Below are 23,719 nucleotides of genomic sequence, written 5' to 3'. Positions count from 1 at the left end.
CGTAAACCAGTTGACATACACTCAGTGGTAACTAACCACAGCAGACCTACACTTTCATTGAGATTGTGATGGGAACAGAGTGATCCTCGTCACATTGCCTTACTAACGTGCCTTCAAATGTAGCTCTGGATTCAATTACTACACTTTATCTCAATTTTGATGGAGTAAGTCTGTCGCCCATCAATGAATGAGTTTGTGTCGAAGCAAAGGAAAAGTATCAGACACTCACATTGGTTGGTTTTCTAAAGTCAGTATAATAAACCAGATTGGTAGAATTATCTTATTACTGTTACTGTTCACAGTGGAATTTCAACTTCTATTCTGGCTGAGTGTTACTGTCTGTTCACAGTGGAATTTCAACTTCTATTCTGGCTGAGTGTTACTGTCTGTTCACAGTGGAATTTCAACTTCAATGCTGGCTGAGTGTTACTGTCTGTTCACAGTGGAATTTCAACTTCTATTCTGGCTGAGTGTTACTGTCTGTTCACAGTGGAATTTCAACTTCAATGCTGGCTGAGTGTTACTGTCTGTTCACAGTGGAATTTCAACTTCTATGCTGGCTGAGTGTGGCTGTGACTGTGGATATGCATGTGTGTGAGAGAGAGTGCTGTGTGTGTGTCAGCTCGTACGCAACAGCATTCAAAAGGAAGACTCTTGTTGGTCAGTCTGAAGCATGCTTCTCCTTAGCAGAGCAGAGTACTGTCTAGCTGGGTTGTCCTTGTTTTACCTTATCCTCTCTCTGCGCATCGCCCAGTGTCTCCCTTGGCCGAGTATTTATTAAAAGAGCTTTCCGAGCTCCATAATACAGCCTTTATGTGAGTGTAAGGAAGAGGGTTTTTCAGCACCAGTCCCAGCCTGTACTATGTTTGCTGCAGGGTTCCTGTGGTGCTGTTGCCTACCTGGTGCTGTTCATCACATGGCAGAGAGAAGAGTAGGGGAATGAGGTTGACCTTGATGCATAAACTGACATATGGAATTGTTTTAAGATGGTTATACTATGTATCATTTAGGAATTTGATTTAGAATTGTAGGACCCCTTTAGGTATCTAAAAAAATATATATATATATATTTGATAAAATATTGATTTGGGCCTTTATTACTAAAGCCCATAAAAGTCACACAAATTACAGTAAATGACAAAAAGGACAGTAAAACAACTAATCATAAGAAGCAAGGTTTTGAGGTATCGTAGGAAATATATACACATATATATTTTTCCACATATTGAACATCTATTTTTAAGGTAGGAACAAAACTACCTCAATACTTCCATTAGTTTTTGAATCCGGAACTGGTTACCTTCAGACGAGTCCCAGAGAACACCATCATGTTCGTGATGAGACAGTGACACGGTCTGACAAACACCACTCTAACTCTGCCACCTTTCACTGCAGATGTGGAAGTGCTACACTGCCAGATGCGGTGGATTGAGACGCAATACAGTGACTTGCGAAAGTATTCACCCTCTTGGCATTTTTCCTATTTTGTTGCCCTACAACCTGGAATTAAAATAGATTTTCAGGTGGTTTGTTTGTATCATTTAATGTACACAACATGCCTACCACTCTCAAAATATTTTTTATTGTGAAACAAACAAGAAATAAGACAAAAAAAAAACGGAATACTTGAGTATGCATAACTATTCAACCCCCCAAAGTCAATACTTTGTAGAGCCACCTTTTGCAGCAATTACAGCTGCAAGTCTCTTGGGGTATGTCTCCATAAGCTTGGCACATCTAGCCACTGGGATTTTTGCCCATTCTTCAAGGCAAAACTGCTCCAACTCCTTCAAGTTGGATGGGTTCCGCTGGTTTACAGCAATCTTTAAGTCATACCACAGATTCTCAATTGGATTGAGGTCTGGGCTTTGACTAGGCCATTACAATACATTTAAATGTTTCCCCTTAAACCACTTGAGTGTTGCTTTAGCAGAATGCTTGGGGGTCATTGTCCTGCTGGAAGGTGAACCTCTGTCCCAGGCTCAAATCTCTGGAAAACTGAATCAGGTTTCCCTCAAGAATTTCCCTGTATTTAGCGCATCCATCATTCCTTCAATTCTGACCAGTTTCCCAGTCCCTGACGATGAAAATCATCCCCTTAGCATGATGCTGCCACCACCATGCTTCACTGTGGGGATGGTGTTCACAGGGTGATGAGAGGGATTGGGTTTGTGCCAGACATAGTGTTTTCCTTGATGTCCAAAAAGCTCAATTTTAGTCTCATCTGAGCAGAGTACCGTCTCCATATGTTTGGGGAGTCTCCCACATGCCTTTTGGAGAACACCAAACGCGTTTGCTTACTTTTTTCTTTAAGAAATGGCTTTATTCTGGCCACTCTTCCGTAAAACCCAGGTCTGTGGAGTGTATGGCTTAAAGTGGTTCTATGGACAGATTATCCAATCCCCGTTGTGGAGCATTGCAGGTCCTTCAGGGTTATTGTCGGTCTCTTTGCCTCTCTGATTAATGCCCTCCTTGCCTGGTCCGTGAGTTTTGGTGGGCGGCCCTCTCTTGGCAGGTTTGTTTTGGTGCCATATTCTTTCCATTTTTTTATAATGGATTTAATGGTGCTCTGTGAGATGTTCAAAGTTTCTGATAATTTTTTACAACCCAACCCTGATCTGTACTTCTCCACAACTTTGTCCCTGACCTGTTTGGAGAGCTCTTTGGTCTTCATGGTGCCGCTTGCTTGGTGATGTTGCTGACTCTGAGGGTGTACGTATATACTGTATGCTGAGATTATGTGACACTTAGATTGCACACAGGTGGACTTTATTTCACTAATTATGTGACTTCTGAAGGTAATTTGTTGCACCAGGTCTTATTTAGAGGCTTCATAGCAAAGGGGGTGAATACATATGCACACACCATTTTTCTATTTTAATTTTATTTTAAATCAAGTTATTTCTTAAATTTCACTTCACCAATTTGGACTATTTTTTGTATGTCGATTACATGAAATCCAAATAAAAATCAATTTAAATTACAGCTTGTAATGCAACAAAATAGGAAAAATGCCAAGGGGGATGAATACTTTTGCAAGGCACCGTATCTCTATCTTAAACTGAAAGATTTTGATGGGGATCGTTTTGTTATGTAACTTAGATTGATCAACCCTAGGCTATTGACAAACAGCTTATTTATGGTTGTTATTCTTATTGATTGTTTTTCAGTTGAGACAGTTGAATTTAAGATTCCAATAATCAGCTGTACATGTTCAATACTGTACTATACTGTATCTGTACTAGTGTTTTATACTGATGTTTGTAACAAGCATGTCTTATCAACTCTTCAAATGTAACTTGTTCAAGACATTAAGAAATAATGAGTGAAATTAGAGTAGTAGTATTTGACTCATCAAGTCATATTAACTAACATAAGATATTGTAATGTATTGCCTCCTGGTTAATAGGTTCCGTGTGAGTGAGAAAACACAGTATACACACACAGCCTCCCTTTTAGATAAATAGGCAATTTAAAAACACAGCAGTGGGTTAGGTAGGGTTATCTATTTGTCGTTGTTACGATTAAAGAAGGCAGATAAATTCAGAGCCAGATTATTGCAGTGTAAAAATTATTTGCTATTTATTTATTTATTTATCATCCCAATAAAATAAAATACATATATGGTAATTATTATATGGCTCTGAAAGGAAAACTGTATGAATATGTTACATTATATTACATTTTGGAGCAAATACCCTGTCCTTTATTCTCTCTCTGTGGCTGTCATAGACGTCAACGGTGCTCAGAAGATTAGCTCTTTCTTCCCTGCTCTTAAAGCCATTCACAGTGTATGTACTGGCTGTGCTGTGCCCAGCTGCTTTTTGATGTATCTGCTGATTAAGGTACAATGGAAGCGAAAGAGAGAGAGAGAAAGAGAGAGCGAGAGAGAGAGTGAAGACAGCCAGAGAGAGTGAGTGAGTGAGTGAGTGAGTGAGTGAGTGAGTGAGTGAGTTGAGTGAGAGAGAGAGAGAGAGAGAGAGAGAGTGTGTGTGTGACTGTGGGTGGGTAGACCAGTCAGCTATGGAGATGTGATGCTGGCACATGTCTTTCTTGCAACATTCCCCCCAGTAAACACTCTCAGAGTACCGCTATACAACATCTTCTGGGTTGCTGTGTGCCACTGGCATGGTTAGACATGTGCAGAATACGTTTTAGTTATTGATAAGGCCATGAATAAAGCAGTAGTCTTAAGGTTGACACAGCAGGCTTCTCTGATAGGTGAATAGAGATGAGCACTTCACTGCTGGGAGTGGTAAGAAGTTAAATATGAGTTTATTTGAGATTTCATTTGATATAGTTGATTTATTTGTTATGATTCATCCATGATTTCCTTGAGACAGCGTTTTCTATCAGCCAACGGTGTGACCGGTGTGACCGACAGACACTATTACTCGTTATCTCTAAAATGTTCTTCCCTGCTACCTACTGTGTGTGTGGAGGCAAACCTTGTTAGAATATGTGTTGATCTGAATCAAGTGGCAGTGCTTCTGCACATTGAGCTAAATTGAGTGGAAGGAATACCAAAAACTGAGCTAAACAACTACTAATCCACACAGAACTTTCTAGATGGGCGCCTCTGTTCAGTAAGGGCCACCACGCCTATTAGTCCAACTGGTCAAATAGAGTAATGTAATGATTCAGTGGCTGTGCTCATTTAGGTGAGAAGGAATCTGAATACTGAACAGTGTTTCTCTGTTCTATAAGTAAATGTTACCATGCCCAACACATGACTTTGTTTGCATTCCATGCATCATTTGGGATTTTAACACTTGTTTTTTGGGCGGTGGGGGAAGGGTTGTGAAGACGTAACAAAGTTAGAGCCGGCGAGTTGTTTCCATGGCAACACAGCTTGCTGTCTCTATTTATGATAGTGGGAAAGAGTGTGGTGGGGTAACGAAGGATGGAGGCTGCTGTCTTAAACCAGCCTCATGACTGGCTGTCGCATGCCCCTCCCACTTCCCCAAACCCACGTATCCATCCAATCCCCCCCCCGCGCAAATCTTCAGGCACGGTTAGATGCGGTTGTGATGTGTTTTCCTGCAGGCTATGGATTCCCAGCTGAGCTCCTAACAAAGCGTGTAGGAGACCGTGTAGGGTAGCGTGTAGGAGACCTCAACTTCTAATCACCCCCGGCAAATCTCCTAGCATGGAAATCCAGCCAGTGATGATCAGACTGAGGTGACTGAGCTGCTGAGGGGATAATGTCATGTTGGGGGCGCTGCCTTTCACAGCACGTAGCTATTTCTACTGTAAAGCCCTGTCCAGACACAAAAACACTCTAAGCCCATGATGGACCCACATGATGACAGTAATAGAAAGCTGATTTGACACCGTACAATAAAGGAAAGTGTCTGAGGTCGATCAAGATTGTTTTTATGGCAGTGAAAAGACATCTTGATAGTAGTATGACCTTTCAAAGTAATTCCACCCCTGTCATACTACTCTAGTCGAGTAGAAATTATATCATAGCTTGGCCTTATACAAGGCTATCTGCAAAATCTAGTGGTCCCTCTACAAATGGAGTGAACATGCATATTTTGGGGACATTTGAATTTTGTATTGATTTTATTATTTGTTGCTGACGTGATTGTCTTATTAGCATCACTTTGTTAGCCTCATGTAACTCTATGAAATCAGAATAGAATGAGCGTGAATGGGATGTAGGACTATGAGTCATCGTCACATCATCGGAACGAGAGAATTCATCATTCTGATGGCAAACAATAACATTCAGAGCTCCGAGGAGAACGTTAACCTCTCCACTGCCAGATGCTTTTGTGGCTTTGAGATTGCGTGCGTGTGCTGTCTCATTTGTGATTGACTTTTTTATTTTTTTATTTAGTAAGGTCATAAGAGTTAAATATACATCAAAGAGCCTCACACACCAACATGGAAAATTATTTTCACATTTTGTTTGTAATATCTTTGTGAAGTCTAGAATAATTATGCATTGAACTGTGAGAAAAACATTTTTCTTTTCTATTCTCATCAACAAAAGTAATTAAAAAGAAGTACGATTAATTAGAATAAGGTTGTCTATTAACCAAGTCACAGGACCAAGGTCAAACCAAGTCGCAGGACCAAGGTCAAACCAAGTCACAGGACCAAGGTCAGTGGAGTCACTGAGTTTTAACCTATCTCTAAAACACCAGGTTGATTCTCTGATTTGTCTAATCTCTCCATCTCGGTCTCAGTCAACACAGTCATCCAAGCAGAGCAGAGTAGGGAGAGACAACAGTAGTTTAGAAGCGTATGTTGGAGTTCAGCTTACTGTATACTCCAGAGTTTTATGTTTTATGTCCACTGTATTTGTACAGTATTGTCTGTATGTTGACTTTTTTGACTGTGTGTCTGTATCCTGTCTGTACATTGTCTATTGCTGGCAGCACCTATTCACAAAGTCAAATTCTAGGTATGGGTAAATGTAATTCGTGAATAAGTGATTCTGATTCTGCTGACAAGGCTAACACTATCCTTTCTCTATATACCTGTTTTAGCCAGTACCATTGCAGTATAACACAGGGCTGGTGGAGGAAGACTGTGTACTGGCTAGTTCATGACCAGTCTCTCCTTCTGTCCCTTGAATTGCCTTGGCCCCAGCTGAGTTCTCTGTGTAAGCCGCTGGGCTGTTATTGTTTTGTGGTGTAAACATCTGCAGCAGTCCGTGTGGGTGAGCAATGCACCGACAGACATCCCCTGACCTGCTTCTCTTCTCCAACAGCCCTGCTCTCACCTCTGCTTTAACAAACCCCAACTATAGTACACGATGACCTCACATAACCCTGTAGGCTTAACACCCTCCCTCTTTCTGTATTTAAGTTCATCCAACCTTTCGTGCGCAGGTATTATGCAGGCTTAAATAGAAACGCATGTGTTTTGGTGCTTTTATCAAAACTAAATGATGTCTCCACCGGCATTACATGATAATTCCTATTTCTCTGGGGCTGCAGCCTCGTTTTTCATGTAATGCATGAAGTTGGAATCAGGGATGCTTTGGAGAAGTTGGCCAGCTTTGCGGCAGCTAATCAAAATGTAATGTTCAGGATGCCAACATAATGGTAGCTCATGCTTCATCCATTTAAGCAATTTTACCCAGTGACCAATTATGTTGTTACTGATTCAAGATGTGCAGTGTTACATATGTCAACAACAGTGTGTTTTAATTTGACCAGAACATCCCCATTTTGTAAATGCCCACACGTGCTAGATTGGACAGTGTGTAACCAATGTGAAACCAAAACAAGCAAGCACATGCTTTGTTCCGTTCTAGAAAGTAACCCATTCTCCCTCTCCCTCTCTGTCCATACAGGAGTGACAACTGTGCTGACCATGACCACCCTCAGTATCAGTGCTAGGAACTCTCTTCCCAAGGTGGCCTATGCCACAGCCATGGACTGGTTCATTGCAGTCTGCTATGCCTTTGTCTTCTCTGCCCTCATTGAGTTTGCTACAGTCAACTACTTCACAAAGAGGGGCTACGCCTGGGATGGAAAAAGTGTGGTGCCAGAGAAGGTGTTCTTCCTCTTATCCCCCATAAAATATATTGTCTTTAAAAAAAAAAAAGACGTATTTTGTGACATATTAAGATTTTAAAAACTCAAATTGTTTCTAAACATCAAGATCGGGAGTGTTCTACCTAAAACCAGAGCAGTCAGTTGGAGCACAACATCAAGGGTTGGTTTTATGCCATTTGCTCATCTCAGTGGAAATGATATTCATGGGACATGACAAAAACATGAATAGTTTAGTGTTCAGGTCATCACTGTGTCACCAGTGCAGTTAGATCTACATTACTATGTGGTCTTCAGCTTCTCCTGAACAACACTGAGAGTGCTATTAGACAAACTCTCACACAATGTTTTGCCATGTTTTGTTATACTTATCTGTAAAGGTTGTCCCAAAATGTAAATTGCTTGCTTGTCAATGTGCTTTGTTGGTTGGTTTCTCATAAGCTAACCCAAGGAACTGTCTGTTTACCTCTCATGCAGCAAAAGAAGAAGAAGGAGTCCCTCCTGAAGAAGAACAACACCACCGCCTACACTGCCGCCACTGCTACAGCTTTCGCTCCAAACATTGCCAGAGATCCTGGTTTGGCCACCATTGCCAAAAGTGCTCCCCCTCCCCCCACTGAGCCCAAGGAAGAGCCCAAGCCCAAGCCACCAGAGGCCAAGAAGACCTTCAACAGCGTCAGCAAGATCGACAGGATCGCCAGAATAGCCTTCCCGTTACTCTTTGGAACCTTTAACCTGGTCTACTGGGCAACCTACTTGAATAAAAAGCCTAAATTACAGGGTATGACCCCAGGATCCCACTAATCTCAATCTCAATCAAATTATTTTTTCCCCGAATGTTTATTTTCTGAAAACATGGTTTTCATGCTGGTTGAATTCCCAGTCGCCACATTGCTTTAATGTCAAATACCTTCCAAGATTTAAAAAAAAATAGAAAAGAGTAAAGGTCTTAGGATCAATGTGGTGACTATTTCATGGGAATTGTTTTTGGGGGGAGGGATTATGCTACTAAAGAAAATATGCTATAAATAATATATGATATACACAAGAGAATGCTATTCTACAAATGCACATAGCCCAACAATTATTAAGGATCTATTATTTGTTTTAGTTTTCTGATGTATGTTCAGTTGTTGTTTTGCATTACATTTTTAACACTGTAAAAGAAAATTGTGTTTTTGCATGAACTGGGCATTTTTCTTTTCAAAGATCAATCAACATTTATTTCACCGATGGACCAGTTTGTTTGATATCAGTGACAAAATGCTACCTTCAATCTTCATCAAATATTCCTCTATTCTCTGTAGTTGATGTTTTTGGGGTTTGTTCATTTCCTTTTGTTGAAAGAATTGAGATAGGGGTTCAGCAATAGCAATAAAACATGTCTCAATGGAAACAACATCATTCATTCATCGATTTTAGAAGAGGCTAAATTATTTTATTGTTTCTATGTGCAACATTAGGAGTAACATGAATTTAGTTGTTTTGTAAATATGATCAAGTGTTAGAGATGTCAACATTATGTTTAAGCTTTTCAAAGAGTAACTAATGGTATACATATACAACTCCTGGCAAAAAAAATATTTTCTTTCTTTAACTGTTTCTGAAACATTGAAAATAGTTTGTATGAAGAGAGTATTTACTGGTTCACTCCAAAGTGACTGTTTCTTACCAAGTCAGTGTTCCACTGGTCGCTGGTCAACGTTGACAGTGGTTATCAAGTTATCAAGTACTTATCAAGTATAAGTTAATATATATATTCAACTAATTCCATAGCTGTGTGTATGTGCGTACTGACACCAACAATGTGTCAGGTCTGGGATAGTAATGAGTAAGAATGTAAAACTGTCGAAGTCTAAATGTCGGAATGCATTTTATATTTAGAATTAAAAAACACTATTATTCTTTACTTTGGTTTCTGGTTTCTATGGCAGAGATGAGACCCTAAAGGGACATTTGTACAGGGCCCAGAGGACTGTCAGCAACATTGTTAAGTTTCTAAGATGGCTGGTAGCAGTGAGCGTTGCACCGGCCGGGCAGTGGCAAACACATTGAGAGTGAAGAGCAGTGCCACTAAGGAAAGGCTACTCCCATGATTGATGACACTACGTTTTCCATCCTGCTCTATTCCGTGACCCTGTGATGGCGCCGTAGTTCCCATCTTCTGTTACCGATGTTTTAGACATCACTTAAAACGCACCTGCTACGCTGCCTTCAGTCTCACATGCCGTTAGGGGAAGGCTGCTTTTTGGCCTGCGTCTGTTGCTGCTTGATGTTGATGAGAGAGAAGGCGGAGGCACTCAACTCTATTGGCTAGTGCTTGTGTTCTGCGCATAGGAAATGTCTTGTAGTTCTTTGACAATATTGAATATCTATATTTTTGTAGCATGATGTCAATCGCTCCTCAGAGAGAACCAACAGATTCTAAACCAAACGTGAAAACATGTTTGCTTTCTTTTTATTTTCTCATTCCAACAGACAATGTTTTCCCAGAGGTGGCAAGTTAAAGTTAATTGTCCTTCTCATATTCTGTTGATGTAGCAATATTGATTAGCAAGGGCTTTTTGAAAATCTGAATTTAAAACATGCATTGTCCGGGATGATATCCATGGTAGCTTTATGGTGACCTCTGTAGTCATAGTTCCATGTGTATTGTTGTTATCCAAAATATCTTTGGATTAACGATCACGAGCAATGGCTTATATTTTTTCTTCTCTGTGGTTTTCAAGCCGTCAGCACCTGACTTGCTTTCAGAAATCTATGATCCAATTTGAGAGTGGGGGTATTGCATAGCATGGGCTGGGGTGTTTTTACAGTAAATGGGTTTTATAGTACTGGACATTGTGCAGTGGTGATGACATCTCTGGACCTTGTAGAAAGACTAGAGTGTAATGTATATCAGTGCACAGGGGTGAAAAGGTCAGTGTTTCCCAGAGGGAGAAGGAGAGAGACAGTTGCATTACGACCAATAGACAGAATCCATTCCTGGAGATGGAGGGCTTTCAGTATGCAGGTTCACTCTGCCGTGCACAGAGTAGTCTGTTTCAAACTGCGTCAGGAACACAAGTTCCGTGTGAAATGTACAAATATATAAATACATAGATAATTAAATTCAAACGTATTGTATGGATGTTTAATATCATGACGAAAAGAGTATAAATATATATATAATATACATAATGCATATATGACTATTTCATAAAACATACTAGCTAAGATAATGATAAATATTGTTTGTACCAACCTATTGTTATGCCTTTTGCACATTAGAAGTATACTTTACATGTATGTAGTCAGCTTTGTACAAGGACAGCTTTGTGCTGTACAAGGACAGCTTTGTGCTGTACAAGGACAGCTTTGTGCTGTACAAGGACAGCTTTGTGCTGTACAAGGACAGCTTTGTGCTGTACAAGGACAGCTTTGTGCTGTACAAGGACAGCTTTGCACCACGTTAATTCACCTTTTCCTTTGACCGTTGTTTGTCCAATTAAAAAGGTGTTGTAAAAAGCTTAACTCTTTAATCAACCATGCAACCTACTTAGCCGTTTAACACTTTTTTTCTGCTGGGTAATCACATAGTTGATAGTGATTGTGAATTACTCTACCATTATTTCTTGATGTACATGTCTGAATCTAATGATGGTTGATGGAAAGATGATGGCTTTGAATGTCGAATGCATTTTTTGGGGGGGGTGGGGGGGGGGGTGTTATGGTAATAAAGTTAGTCAATTGAAAACCTCAAGCTAAAGTATATCAAGTTAACATACATTTTTATTTGACGATGAAATTAATCAGATTTGATTATATAATCTGAGACTGATGAATTGCAGACTGGATAAATACACTTTTTTATTTTCCACATAGCTAGCAATTTAGTTTTAGAGATAGTTAGTTCCTCTGTCATTTAGCAAATGAAAACCTCAGCTACAATTCATTTCATAGTGGAAAGTGGACCCACCCCACTTGTTGTTATTCTGGCATACTCATTTAGGAAGGCATTGTATTTGCTCCATAGCACTGGCTGTGGAATCTGTGGCACATTTTCAAACATGAGCTTCCAACCCCTTTCCTTTTTACATTCATCAGCTGTAACATGTAAAAGCACCTCAAACCGATCCCCTATGTTGGAGACCAAGTGATCCCCCATCGAGAATCCTCCCTCATTGCTTTTCAAAGTTGGGTCTTTGATCAATATTAGGTGCCTGTGGGAGTTTGTTGTTTTCTTGTGCATTTATTTATCAGGCATACAAATATATTTAAATCGGAAATAAAAACATATTTTCGAAAGCGCAAATGTTGCAGATTTATAATGGATGAGGGTGAAAGGCATCCACACACACTGATATGGAACAGCTGATCAATTACAACGATGATGGAGAAGGGGAAGGATTCTGTTGGATTGGATGGAAAGGTGCATCTTCTGTAAATGTCTGGTTTTGTTATAAAATGACTCTCAGTAGAATCTGATTCTCAACATACGTCTTTAAATAAACCTGGTCACGTTGACATTTTTATCAATGTGTAATAAATGATTAAAATGCCAACACATCGTTCTTTTATGACTTGGCGTATTATGCTTTCTGTTACTTTTACAACCAAAGATAATACTTGAGAACTGACAGTTCATACATGTATGTGTCTCTTGGGGAATGGACAACTCAAATGCATAAGAGTGAGACCGTTGCAGCTTATTACACATAAAATACATGTCAGGGACTCAAAGGGACACTAAGTCAAATTGTGCACAGGCAAGGGAAGGAATAACACCTCACGTTTCTATGGCTGGTATGTCTCAGGGGGTAGTTTTGTTTTGGTGACAAGGCTAAGTTGACATAAATAACAATGCATAACAGAGTGATGTCCCCTGGTTAAACTGATGTACAGTACTGTAAAGCTCTCCAACAACATCCTAATCAGAAAGAAGGTCCTGGAGCCCTACTATTATCCAAATGATGATCTCTATCCTCCTTATCTTCTCTCTCTCTCTCTCTCTCTCTCTCTCTCTGTGTCTCTCTCCCTCTCTCTGTCTATTTCTCTCTGTCTCTGTTTCTGTCTCTCTGTCTCTGTCTCTGTCTCTCTGTCCCTGTCTCTCTTCCTCTCTCTAATGCACATTGAAGTTAGGAAACACACTAACCAATGGCTATTGACTCCCCCTTTTACAGCTCTCCCCGTCTCTTTCTTAAAGATACAAGCAGTCCGTGGGGACACTCATATAAATAATATTCTGCTTCGTTCACTAACCATGAATGTTCTGAGTGTGAGAGAGAGAGTCGGGAAAAAACACCAGTTTATTATATGCAGTGTCTAAGATAGGAGTCTAAAGTTAATTTCAATTCAGTAGGAAATTGTCTGTTGACTCTGTTTTATGCTGAGTGAAAGTTAATTGGTTGAGACCTCACATAACGACAGAGAGAGGGAGGTAGCTCGCTTCCCTCTACGTCTTTCAAGTGGTGGTGATGGGCCATCCTCTTTCTTCCCCCTGTCCCTACCACCGTCACATTCAGGTGCAGAGGAACGTGCGTTGGCTTCCTCAAAAGTATGAGACGGTTACGTGATGTGGGGCTTCTTATGTTGGCTGAGATGCTCTCTCTCTCTCCCCTCTCTGGAAGTGCCTGCCTGCCTGTCTGTCTGCATGGTTTCCCTGTACTGGGCTCCAGAAAAGCCAGGAACTATGAGCCATCTCTCTGTCAGCTCCAATCCGCCTTGTGCCACATTAAATTCTTTGGCTCTTAATTCCCTCGGCTGTAGGGGTATGTGCTGAGATTCCTAGAAGTGCTTTCTCTCTCGCTCACTCTCTATGTCAATTCAATTCAAGTCATTTCAATTTAAGGGCTTTATTGGCATGGGAAACATATTAACATTGCCAAAGCAAGTGAAGTTGATAATAAACAAAAGTGAAATAAACAATTAAAATGAACAGTAAACATTACACTCACAGAAGTTACAAAAGAATAAAGACATTTCAAATGTCATATTATGTGCAAATATTTAAAGTAAAAAAGGGAAATAAATAAATAAATAAATATAGGTTGTATATACAATGGTGTTTGTCACAGGTCACAAATCTTGCTGCTGTGATGCACACTGGGTATTTCATCCAGTAAATATGGAAGTGTATCAAAATTGGGTTTGTTTTCTAATTCGTTGTGGATCTGTGTAATCTGAGGGAAATATGTGTCTCTAATATGGTCATACATTTGGCAGGAGGTTAGGAAATGCAGTTCAGTTTCAACCTCATTTTATGGGCAGTGTGCACATAGCCTGTCTTCTCTTCAGAGCCATGTCTGCCTACTGCGGCCTTTCTCAATAGCAAGGCTATGCTCACTGAGTTTGTACATAGTCAAAGCTTTCCTTAAGTTTGGGTCAGTCACAGTGGTCAGGTATTCTGTGACTGTGTACTCTTTGTTTACGGCCAAATAGCATTCTAGTTTGCTAAATTTTTGGGAAAATTCTTTCCAATGTGTCAAGTAATTATATTGTTGTTTTCTCATGATTTGGTTGAGTCTGCAGAATTTTGCATGCAGAGTCTCAATTTGGTGTTTGTCCTATGTTGTAAATTCTTGGTTGGTGAGCGGACCCCAGACCTCTCGCTCTCTCTATCTCTGACATTACCTGTTCACTCATATCAAAGATTACTTTGGCAGGTATTTGGACCTGTGATTTGTTTTTCCCCATCAATTTAAATGAATAGGTCAACATTACTGTATCTAAATTCCTTCACCTTACAAAAGGGCTTTTCGCGTTGTGTCTGTTGAAAACGGTTTGTGCCTGAGGGGCAAAAGTGTTTATCTATACTTTTTATGTGTAAAGAAATGCCAATTGTTTTATACAACAGAAATACAAACTCCCAATACGGTAGTCCAATAGATCCTATTTCATCTATAGTATTAGGACAGACATTTATTTATGTTCAATATAGCTCATGGAGTTTCATCTGCCATTTTGGATAGCACACAAGAAAACCAATGAATGGACTTGGAAATGTATGAAAAAGCATGAAACAGGTGCTATATTCATGTAGATTTCTATCCATGTAGATTTAGGCTCATTGGACTCCCTATGGCGGGAGTTGATTATAAAGTTGATCCAAAATAGAAGGGGTTCTATTTAATTCTATGTCTCATTCTCTACCAATCGAACAGACACTAATGGCAAAATCCCCCAGAGGGATAACACTGTCGTCTACACCCATGTTACCCGAGAGGAGGTGATGTTGATCATTAATAACACACATTCACACAGAGACACACACACACACACACACACACACACACACACACACACACACACACACACACACACACACACACACACACACACACACACACACACACACACACACACACACACACACATACACACACACACACATACACACACACACACACACACACACACACAATGACAACAATTAAAGCCTTTCAAATCGAATATAAATGTGTTAGCGGCCCAAATAGTAAGAAGCCCCAGAGGTGTTAGAATTTGTGGCAATAATGCTACAGTACATACCACAAAAAATGACATGCTGGACTCGGATGTGTCGGGCAGTGCAGGACAGCAACATTAACCTACGAGCTGCTCTACTGGGGTTGTTGCATTAGAGATACTGTTCGTCATTCAATACTCTAAATAGCCATCCCATTACTTGGTTGAACTTTGCAGCGCCTCCCAATCAGCTAACGAGTCAAAAAGTTGCCAACAGCAAGACTCGTCAGCCTCGCGGAGAGGGGCAGAGAGGAGAGGAGCAGGAATTAAGCCTCCAGGCAGTAGGCCGTAATGACATCATCAGCAGATTGTATGTCCTTGGTGCCTCTCATTAGAATCCACAGGCCCTCTCTCTTTCTGGGGCCAGTGGTTTGTTTTTGAAGTTGTCACTTGGGTCAGCCTGACCGCAGGGCAGATCGCATTGATCCTCTGCTCTAACATCGCTTCTGTTTCAACTTCCGTAATTGACATGTTGCTCTGGAGATAGGGGGAGGTTGGAGAGGGGAAGAGGAATGGAGGAGAGGGGGGATGAAGAACAAGAAAGTATTTTATAGAGAAGCAGGCCATAAGTAGAGAACAGGAAGGAGTTGTCCCCTACTGATGACTTCACATCCTGTTCAAAGTGGACTTAATGGTGACTTTTGGTAATCCTTTTGTGTAGAAGAAAGGTTGAGAGAACGGGTGTGTTTTATGTGTGTGGTGTGTGCATGCGTGCATGCCTGTGTGTGTATCTAATAATATTAAGTTGTTATTTTCCTGTCATTATGTGTGGGAAACAGTGTTCATCTTTCCACTCTTTTTTAGATTTAGTCTAGTCTTAGCATTTTTACTTAAAAATATCCTTAAGTCAGGCCTCCCGGGTGGCGCAGTGGTTAAGGGCGCTGTACTGCAGCGCCAGCTGTGCCATCAGAGTCCTTGGGTTCGCGCCCAGGCTCTGTTGTAACCGGCCGTGACCGGGAGGTCTGTGGGGCGATGCACAATTGGCCTAGCGTCATCTGGGTTAGGGAGGGCTTGGTCGGTAGGGATGTCCTTGTCTCATCGCGCACCTGTGACTGCGCGCTAACCAAGGTTGCCAGGTACACTGTGTAGCCATTGGTGCGGCTGGCTTCCGGGTTGGAGGCACGCTGTGTTAAGAAGCAGTGAGGCTGGTTGGGTTGTGTATCGGAGGACGCATGACTTTCAACCTTCGTCTCTCCCGAGCCCGTACGGGAGTTGTAGCGATGAGACAAGATAGTAGCTACTACAACAATTGGATACCATGAAATTGGGGAGAAAAAAGGGGTAAAAATTCAACAACTAAAAATATCCTTAAGTCTTAGTCACATTTTAGTAATTTTGAATAATGATTTAGTCTAGTTATTGTCAAAACGACAACAACTGTGGGTCATTTTAGTAAACTAAATGCCCTTTTCATTCTAGTCACATCACATTTGTACCCATGATAAACATAAATCACTGACTTCCATGTGCACAAACATACACAGCCTTGAGATGAGATGATCATTTTTTATGAGCATGGCCTTATTTCTATTACACCATATTGGATGAATGTCATTCATATTCCTTTTACCCAGGTCAATGTAATATCGATCGGTTTAGGCTACTATATGATAGTCAAATTTACCCATAAGGTTGCTACATCCTAGCCTATGAATCAAAGTTTACAACGTAGGGGCACAGGTCGAGAGAATTTTGAGTAATCAAGGAGCCAGACAGTGATGCATTCAATACCGCCTTGTACACTCTTGCCTGCATCTAGCTGATCTAGGGTGTAATCATTAGTCCAACAGTTGCAAATGAGAGTTTATATTGGACACATTCTGATATGTTCATCTCCGTTTTGTTCTGTTTGCTTTTGTTTAGAAATGTTTTTAAACAGAATCGGCAGAATGAATACACCTCTGATCACACGCAAACACAGTTCACTTTCATATCAGCCACATAAAAACAACATGATCACTTTGCTCTTTGCATATATAATTCCTTCTCTCAACTATATCCTCTCACCTTTTCCCTTGTGGACTTACATGCACAACACATCAGCTGTCTGTGACCAGGCGGAAAAAAACATTCCAAGCCAAACCTTCATGTCACCGGTGGCAATAAATTAATAAAACCAAAAGCTTACCTTGACTTGGAAGAGCTCCAGTGTTGGATAATCATAGCCAGCTTGCTAACATAGCATCCCTCTCTGTTTGAGCCGGGTGTTTGAGTAGACTAAACTAGCTAGCTGCATTTGCTAGCTAAGTGAAAGTTTTAAAAAATACAACCAAATATAGCTCTCTCTCTCTCTGTCACAATTAATGTGCAAGTCTATGGAAGGGGGTGAGAACCATGAGCCTCCTAAGTCTTGTATTGAAGTAAATGTACCCAGAGAAGGATCGAAGTTAGCTGTGCTCTGGCTCCACCATGGTGCTACGCGACAGAGTGCTGCTGAGGCTACTGTAGACCTTCATTGCAAAACAGTGAGTTTTAATCAATTCTTTGGTGACATTAATATATTTAGTAGAATAACTTAAAGGATAACTTTCTTTAATATTTTACTTTTTTTATTTATTTTTATTCACTGAGGAGGATGATCCTCCCCTTCCTGCTCTGAGAAGCCTCCATTGTCACGTTCTGACCTTAGTTCCTTTTTTTTGTCTTTGTTTTAGTATGGTCAGGGCGTGAGTTGGGGTGGGCAGTCTATTTTTTTTTCTATGTTGGTTTCTGTGTTCGGCCTAGTATGGTTCTCAATCAGAGGCAGGTGTCGTTAGTTGTCTCTGATTGAGAATCATACTTAGGTAGCCTTTTTACACCTGTGTTTCGTGTGTGTTTATTTTCTGTTTTGTGTTTTGTTGCACCGTTCAGGACTGTTCGTTTGTCGTGTATTGTTTTGTTCAGTGTTCATTACTTTATTAAAAAACATGAACACTTACCACGCTGCGCTTTGGTCCTCACCTTCTTCAACCACAGACGATTGTTACATCCATAGTATCCTATTCTCTTCCCAACAGCAGAAATATGACAAACATATATAAGAATTATCTGCCCATATAAATTCCTATTTCAGCCTACATAGATATCTCTTTCTCTCTCTCAAGGGAGAGAAAAACATAGGAAGACTGTTGTTTTATTATTAAACTCAACGCTGCTATTGTTTTGAAGTTCGTTGAGCATTTTGTGCTTTGTAACAAGGCAAAGGTAGCTAACTAGAAGGCTGGTGGTGACTGGTTAGCTACGAGGAAGCAAGAGAGTCACCTGAGCAATGTGTATAATCAGAGGCGGAGTCGGATCGGAGCCTGTCTGCCTGTCTGACCACACTCATCGCTTGCTCCCGTGCAGCTTACCAGCTAATGTAGGCTGTGTGCTGGGTTTGGTGCGTCCTTCCTACTGCTGAACAGAACTGCGCTGCGCATCTGTGTTGTTAATATTAATTGTGCTTATCACTGAAAAGCTTTCAGATTTTAGTCACAGAGATAATTTTGTCTTGTCTCATTTTAGTTAACTGAAATGAAAAATATTTTTTTTTTAGTTTTAGTTTTTTCTGAGTCAATTTAGTCAGTTAGTCTTTAAAAAAAGATGTGTTTGACAAATATTCTTGTCACTATTTTTGTTGATGATATTTACATTGGTGGGAAATCACTCTGGCTCTGATGGTCGATTGACATACCCATCTATGTGGATAGGAAGGAATAGATTGGGCGCACATTATGATGACCACTCATTTGGCTGTCATGTGTACAGAAACGCCTGGAGATGGGCGTAGGACCTTGGCATTACACCGCTTCCTGCCGCCTTTGTGTCTGCATGCGGCTGATGTCACAGGCATCTATACTCAGAGAATGATATGACACATCTCAGAGGTGTAACACGACAGCAGAGCTTACATGACTAAAGACGAGGGAAAATCTGTTATTCTGGCTCACCAACTCCTCCTCTCATGTGCATCCTCTCTCTCCCTTCTTGCTCTTTCCCTCTGTTTTGCTCTCTCTATTCCAATTATTAAAAGCAATTCTATCATCTAGGAGATATTGTTTTTATGGGCTGCTACAGCTACATTTATGTAACAGAAGTTATGTAACATAATTAGAAGTTCTACTTTTTCAATCATTGCATTACATTCATTTAGTTTCCTTGTGCCAGTCGTTTATCCCAATTCAGATGTCTTCCGCCTTTTTCAGTGCAAAAATCCATTTGCTCAGATGGTAGTTGAAATGTGTTCGGCTTACATCAGAAAACATACAGTTCCATTAAATTACAAGTGAGAGCTTTCATGTGGAGAAAAAAAGGAGTTACACCTAATTTCCACTGTAATTGGGGCACTTTGGACACTGCATCAAACTGTCAAATAGGAGGCAAGCTATACCTGAGATGCGGCTTCATCCATCCAGCAAAACTAATCATGACCTTCCAGAACACAACACACACAGTTTCCACTGCCAAGGAGGCTCAAGACTTATTTGAGAAGCACATCAAATCCAACACACAAGGGGACAAGCTGACAGATGGTACCCCATGGCTGGCTCATTATTCAGGTATGCTATCCATGCACAATCACGCAGTTTAGCCTATGGCTACGATGCTGCCCTCAGCATAAGACTAGGATGAGGACACCTCTCATGTGTGGGTACAAAAAAACAATATAACTATTGATGCTGAGCATTGAACTTGTTATAATTATTTTGCCTGTGTTCTAGGACATTTACACAGTGATGACACCATGCCAACGAATGGACAATGAACCATATATGGAGGTGTCATACATACTGGGACTGCTTTCTTGTGTGGTTACAGTACATGGAATCCATTTGGGCTAAATATGGCAATATACACTGAGTATACAAAACATTAAGAACACCTGCACTTTTCATGATGTACACTGACCAGGAGAATCCAGGTGAAAGCTATGATCCCCTATTGATGTCACTTGTTAAATCCACTTCATTAGCTGCGGAGACAAGTTAATTTTTTTTTTTTTTGCCTTTAGACAATTGAGACATGGATTGTGTGCCATTCAGAGGGTAAATGGGCAAGACAAAAGATGCCTTTGAACGGAGTATGGTAGTAGGTGTCAGGTGTAGGGCTGTGGCGGTTACCAAATGTAATCAGTTGGTGACTGTCAAGCAAATATCTGCAGGTCTAATTGACCGTTAATTAACATAAACACATTTGGCATCTCCTGGCTTCCACAGAGCCTACAAGTTACTGATGCAGACCTTTGGAACATCTACAGTACATTTTAAAGAGTCTAATAAATCCATGTAATATAGCCTACACCTTCACAATAAATACATTATTTATTTTAGACAGGTCTAAAGAAACATGGAGTGAAGAAAATGTAGTCTATTTCAGAAGAACAGAATAGCATACTCTGAGTTGTTAGGCCCTGATCTGGCTATGCCGTATGGCTGTGGGCTACACTCATTTAACTCAGAATGTAGTAATATTATTATTATTTTCAATTGAGCTAATCATGTAAATGTAATTAACCAGAGAGTCGGGCACCACAAATTAATATTTATAGAGCTGTTATCTTCCGAATAAACTCTTAAAGACCAAGTAATATTTTACATCCATAGCAGTCAACATTAATCTTCATCTTACTTCAGTCTCATCTGAAAGTTGTAAATTCTTAGTTATCTGCAAGAACCCTGGCTAACAATTTGAATCAGCAATACAAAATTGGGTTTAATAATTTATTTACTAAATACCTAACTAATCACACATACACATAATTACATCATAACTTGATTACAAATTACGTCATAAAGGAAAACGTCCCTAGCGGGCGGAACAGATGTGACAGCTTGTTACACAAAAGACAGGAACAAAGGCGAAGCTGTGCTATCGTAAATACAGTATCTTATGCATTCTAAATTACCGCCCATTTGGAAAAGGAAAATACAATAAATATTTACTTTCAGCTGCGCTTCAGTAGGTTGGTGGTAGATGGAAGGCCGTGTTGCCAAACCGAGTCCTCTGTCCTTTGAAGAATGTCTCTGGTAGTCAATTGGATACGTTGTAGTAACGTCGTTAGACGGGATACTCTGTCTGTTCCTTCCTAACCTGCGTTTGTAGCTGCGGTCGCTAACTCAACAGCTAGGAAGTATCACTTCTGTAGTGAATAAGAGTTCAAAGTTCATACCATTCGCAACCAAAGCTCATGCTGATGTTGGCTTCGTTCTGAACCATTCTGACATAGGACCGTCACCCTCATATCCTCGGAACAGGAAGTTATGTTGTCGTCAAGAATTTATATAGGAAGGGAGAAAAGGGGTGTGATTCATAGTTTACATCCTCTGTCTCTTCACATCTCACATTTTAGAAGCTAAAATCACATTTCATCCCATCACAAATAATTTCATATTCAAACATTTAAATTGAACAACAATTCCATGTGAATCCGATAACTCTGATGTGTAGACTTTCCACTGTAGAGTTTATGTCATCTTATCATTGATGAGAATGTCTCAGATGACAACCGAACTGACATCATATTCATTAAGTACCACCGCATATGTTCAATTGTTCGGATTACCAGAATATAGTTCATTTCCCCCCATATTCTAACGTTTCCAGAATCTCTATGTTAATAACCTGTTGAATCTAGGGGTCATTTTTTAAATTTTGGGAAAAATAACATTCCCAAAGTAAACGGGCTATTTTTCAGGACCAGAAAATGGAATATGCATATAATTGACAGCTTAGGATAGAAAACACTCTAAAGTTTCCAAAACTGTAAAGATATTGTCTGTGAGTATAACAGAACTGATATTGTAGGCAAAAGAATGAGAAAAATTCAATCAGGAATGCAGCGGTTTCTAAATAAGAGTCCCTTCCTATGCTTCCCTATTGAGCAGTGAATGGGATATCAACGAGATTCCTTTTTCTATGGCTTCCTTAATGTGTCTAGTATCACAAGACATAGTTTCAGGCTTTTATTTTGAAAAATGAGTGTGTACAACAACATTGTGTCAGTGTCCACCTGATGGCTCTTTGTGTATTTCTCGCACAAAAGACAGAGGTAGCCATTTTTCCACCCGGTTTTACATATTTTCAAAATCTGAGATGACAGGGTGATTAACAAAAGGCTAAGCTGTGTTTGAATATATTTCACTTGTGATTTCGTGAATATGAATATTTTCTAGTAAGATTTTTTTTGTGTCAGTTGATGACAATACTCCCAGATCCGGGATGGGTAGTTCCAAGAGTTAACCAAGGGTTTTGCAAATGTAACCTCAGTAGGGTAGAGAGGAAAAAGGGGGGAAGAGGTATTTATGACTGTCATAAACCTACCCCCCAGGCCAACGTCATGACACAGGTCATCTCATTATATCAAGGTGAGACCCAAATGCAGGCACACGAGGCAGAGTCTTACAATGGAGGGGGTGGAGACAATAACGAAGACAGGTGAAACTGATCAGGGTGTGACAGTACCCCCCCTCTAGGGACGCCACCTGGTGTCCTACCTGGGCGCATACCTGGTTGACCGAGGTGTCGGCGGTGGAAGTCGATGATGAGGGCTGGATCCAGGATGTCTCTAGTGGGAACCCAGCATCTCCACTCCGGGCCGTAACCCTCAGAGTCAACCAGGTACTGGAAACCCCTGTCCTGTGGTCAAACACCCAGGAGACGTTTTACGTGTAGGCCGGATGGCCATCAATGACACGGGGGGGGGGGGGCTGAATACGGAGGGTACGGGGTAACACAAGACAGACATCAGTGGAACTCAGGACTCTGGAGATGGGAAAAGAACCAATGAACTGAGGAGACAGTTTGCAGCACTCTACCAGAAGGGGCAGGTCCTGTGTGGACAGCCATACCGTCTGCCCAATGTGGTAGGGGGAGCTGGGGTCCGGCGACGGTCCGCTTGTCGACGAAACCTGGAGTTGGTCTTGAGAATAGCCGTCCTGGCTCTTCTCTAGGTATTTCGACAAAGGCGGACAAACATCTGAGCCGAGGGTACGCTGACCTCCTGCTCTTGTTCAGGGAAGAGTGGAGGCTGATACCCCATGGAGCACTCGAAAGGGGAGAGTCCCGTGGCAGAACTGGGAATAGTGTTCTGGACATACTCCACCCAGACCAGTTGACGGCTCCAGGTAGTGGGATTGGTTAAGACCACGAGAACTAAGGACCCCAATCGGAGAACATGTTTACCATGGATCCGGAAGACATGCTGCACCATAAGCTGGGCCGTCTCCTTGGCAGAAGGTAGTTTGGGGAGAGGAATGAATTGGGCGGCCTTGGATAACCGGTCGACTACCATCAGAATGACAGTGTTGCCATCAAGCCTAGGGAGGCCAGTGACAAAGTCCAGAGATTTATGAGACCAGGGATGATGAGGAACCGGTAGTGGCTGCAAGAGGCCACAAGGAGCTTGCCGTGAAGTCTTGTTTTGAGCACACACAGTACATGTGGTGACAAAGGCAGAGACGTCAGGGACCGTTTTGGGCCACCAGAAACGTTGTCGAAGGAAGGCTAGCGTACAACGGGACCCTGGATGACAGGTCAGCCTGGAGGAATGAGCCCATTCCAGAAGCTGGGACCGGACTGGATTAGGGACAAACAGACGGTTAGCCGGGCCCCCTTCAGGTCCAAGCTGGGAGAATTGTGCCTCACGGATCAGGTTCTCAATACCCCAATCCACAGTGGCAGCAAGTTATGAGGCAGGGAGAAAGGTTTCAGAGGTTGACGGTGTGGCAGAGGAACTGTATAGGCGGGAGAGGGCATTAGGCTTC

General features: G+C 41.1%; 1 protein-coding gene across 7 annotated transcripts in view; it reads left to right on the top strand.

Annotated features, from left to right (window-relative positions):
• Positions 1-12,058, top strand: part of gabra1 (gamma-aminobutyric acid type A receptor subunit alpha1) — a 29,975-nt gene extending 17,917 nt beyond the window's left edge. For all 7 annotated transcript variants that reach the window (XM_021617487.3, XM_021617484.3, XM_021617483.3 and 4 more), the window contains 2 exons: positions 7,313-7,515; positions 7,992-12,058. In XM_021617487.3, coding sequence (XP_021473162.1) covers positions 7,313-7,515; positions 7,992-8,318 — 530 coding nt within the window. In that variant the 3' untranslated portion in view covers positions 8,319-12,058. The remainder of the gene's footprint in view (positions 1-7,312; positions 7,516-7,991) is intronic.
• Positions 12,059-23,719: the final 11,661 nt, after the last annotated feature.

Source organism: Oncorhynchus mykiss, chromosome 10, assembly GCF_057628025.1.
Source record: "Oncorhynchus mykiss isolate SJ-2025 chromosome 10, ASM5762802v1, whole genome shotgun sequence".
NCBI classification, from domain to species: Eukaryota; Metazoa; Chordata; class Actinopteri; order Salmoniformes; family Salmonidae; genus Oncorhynchus; species Oncorhynchus mykiss.
This window is presented reverse-complemented; position numbering and strand designations above follow the sequence as displayed.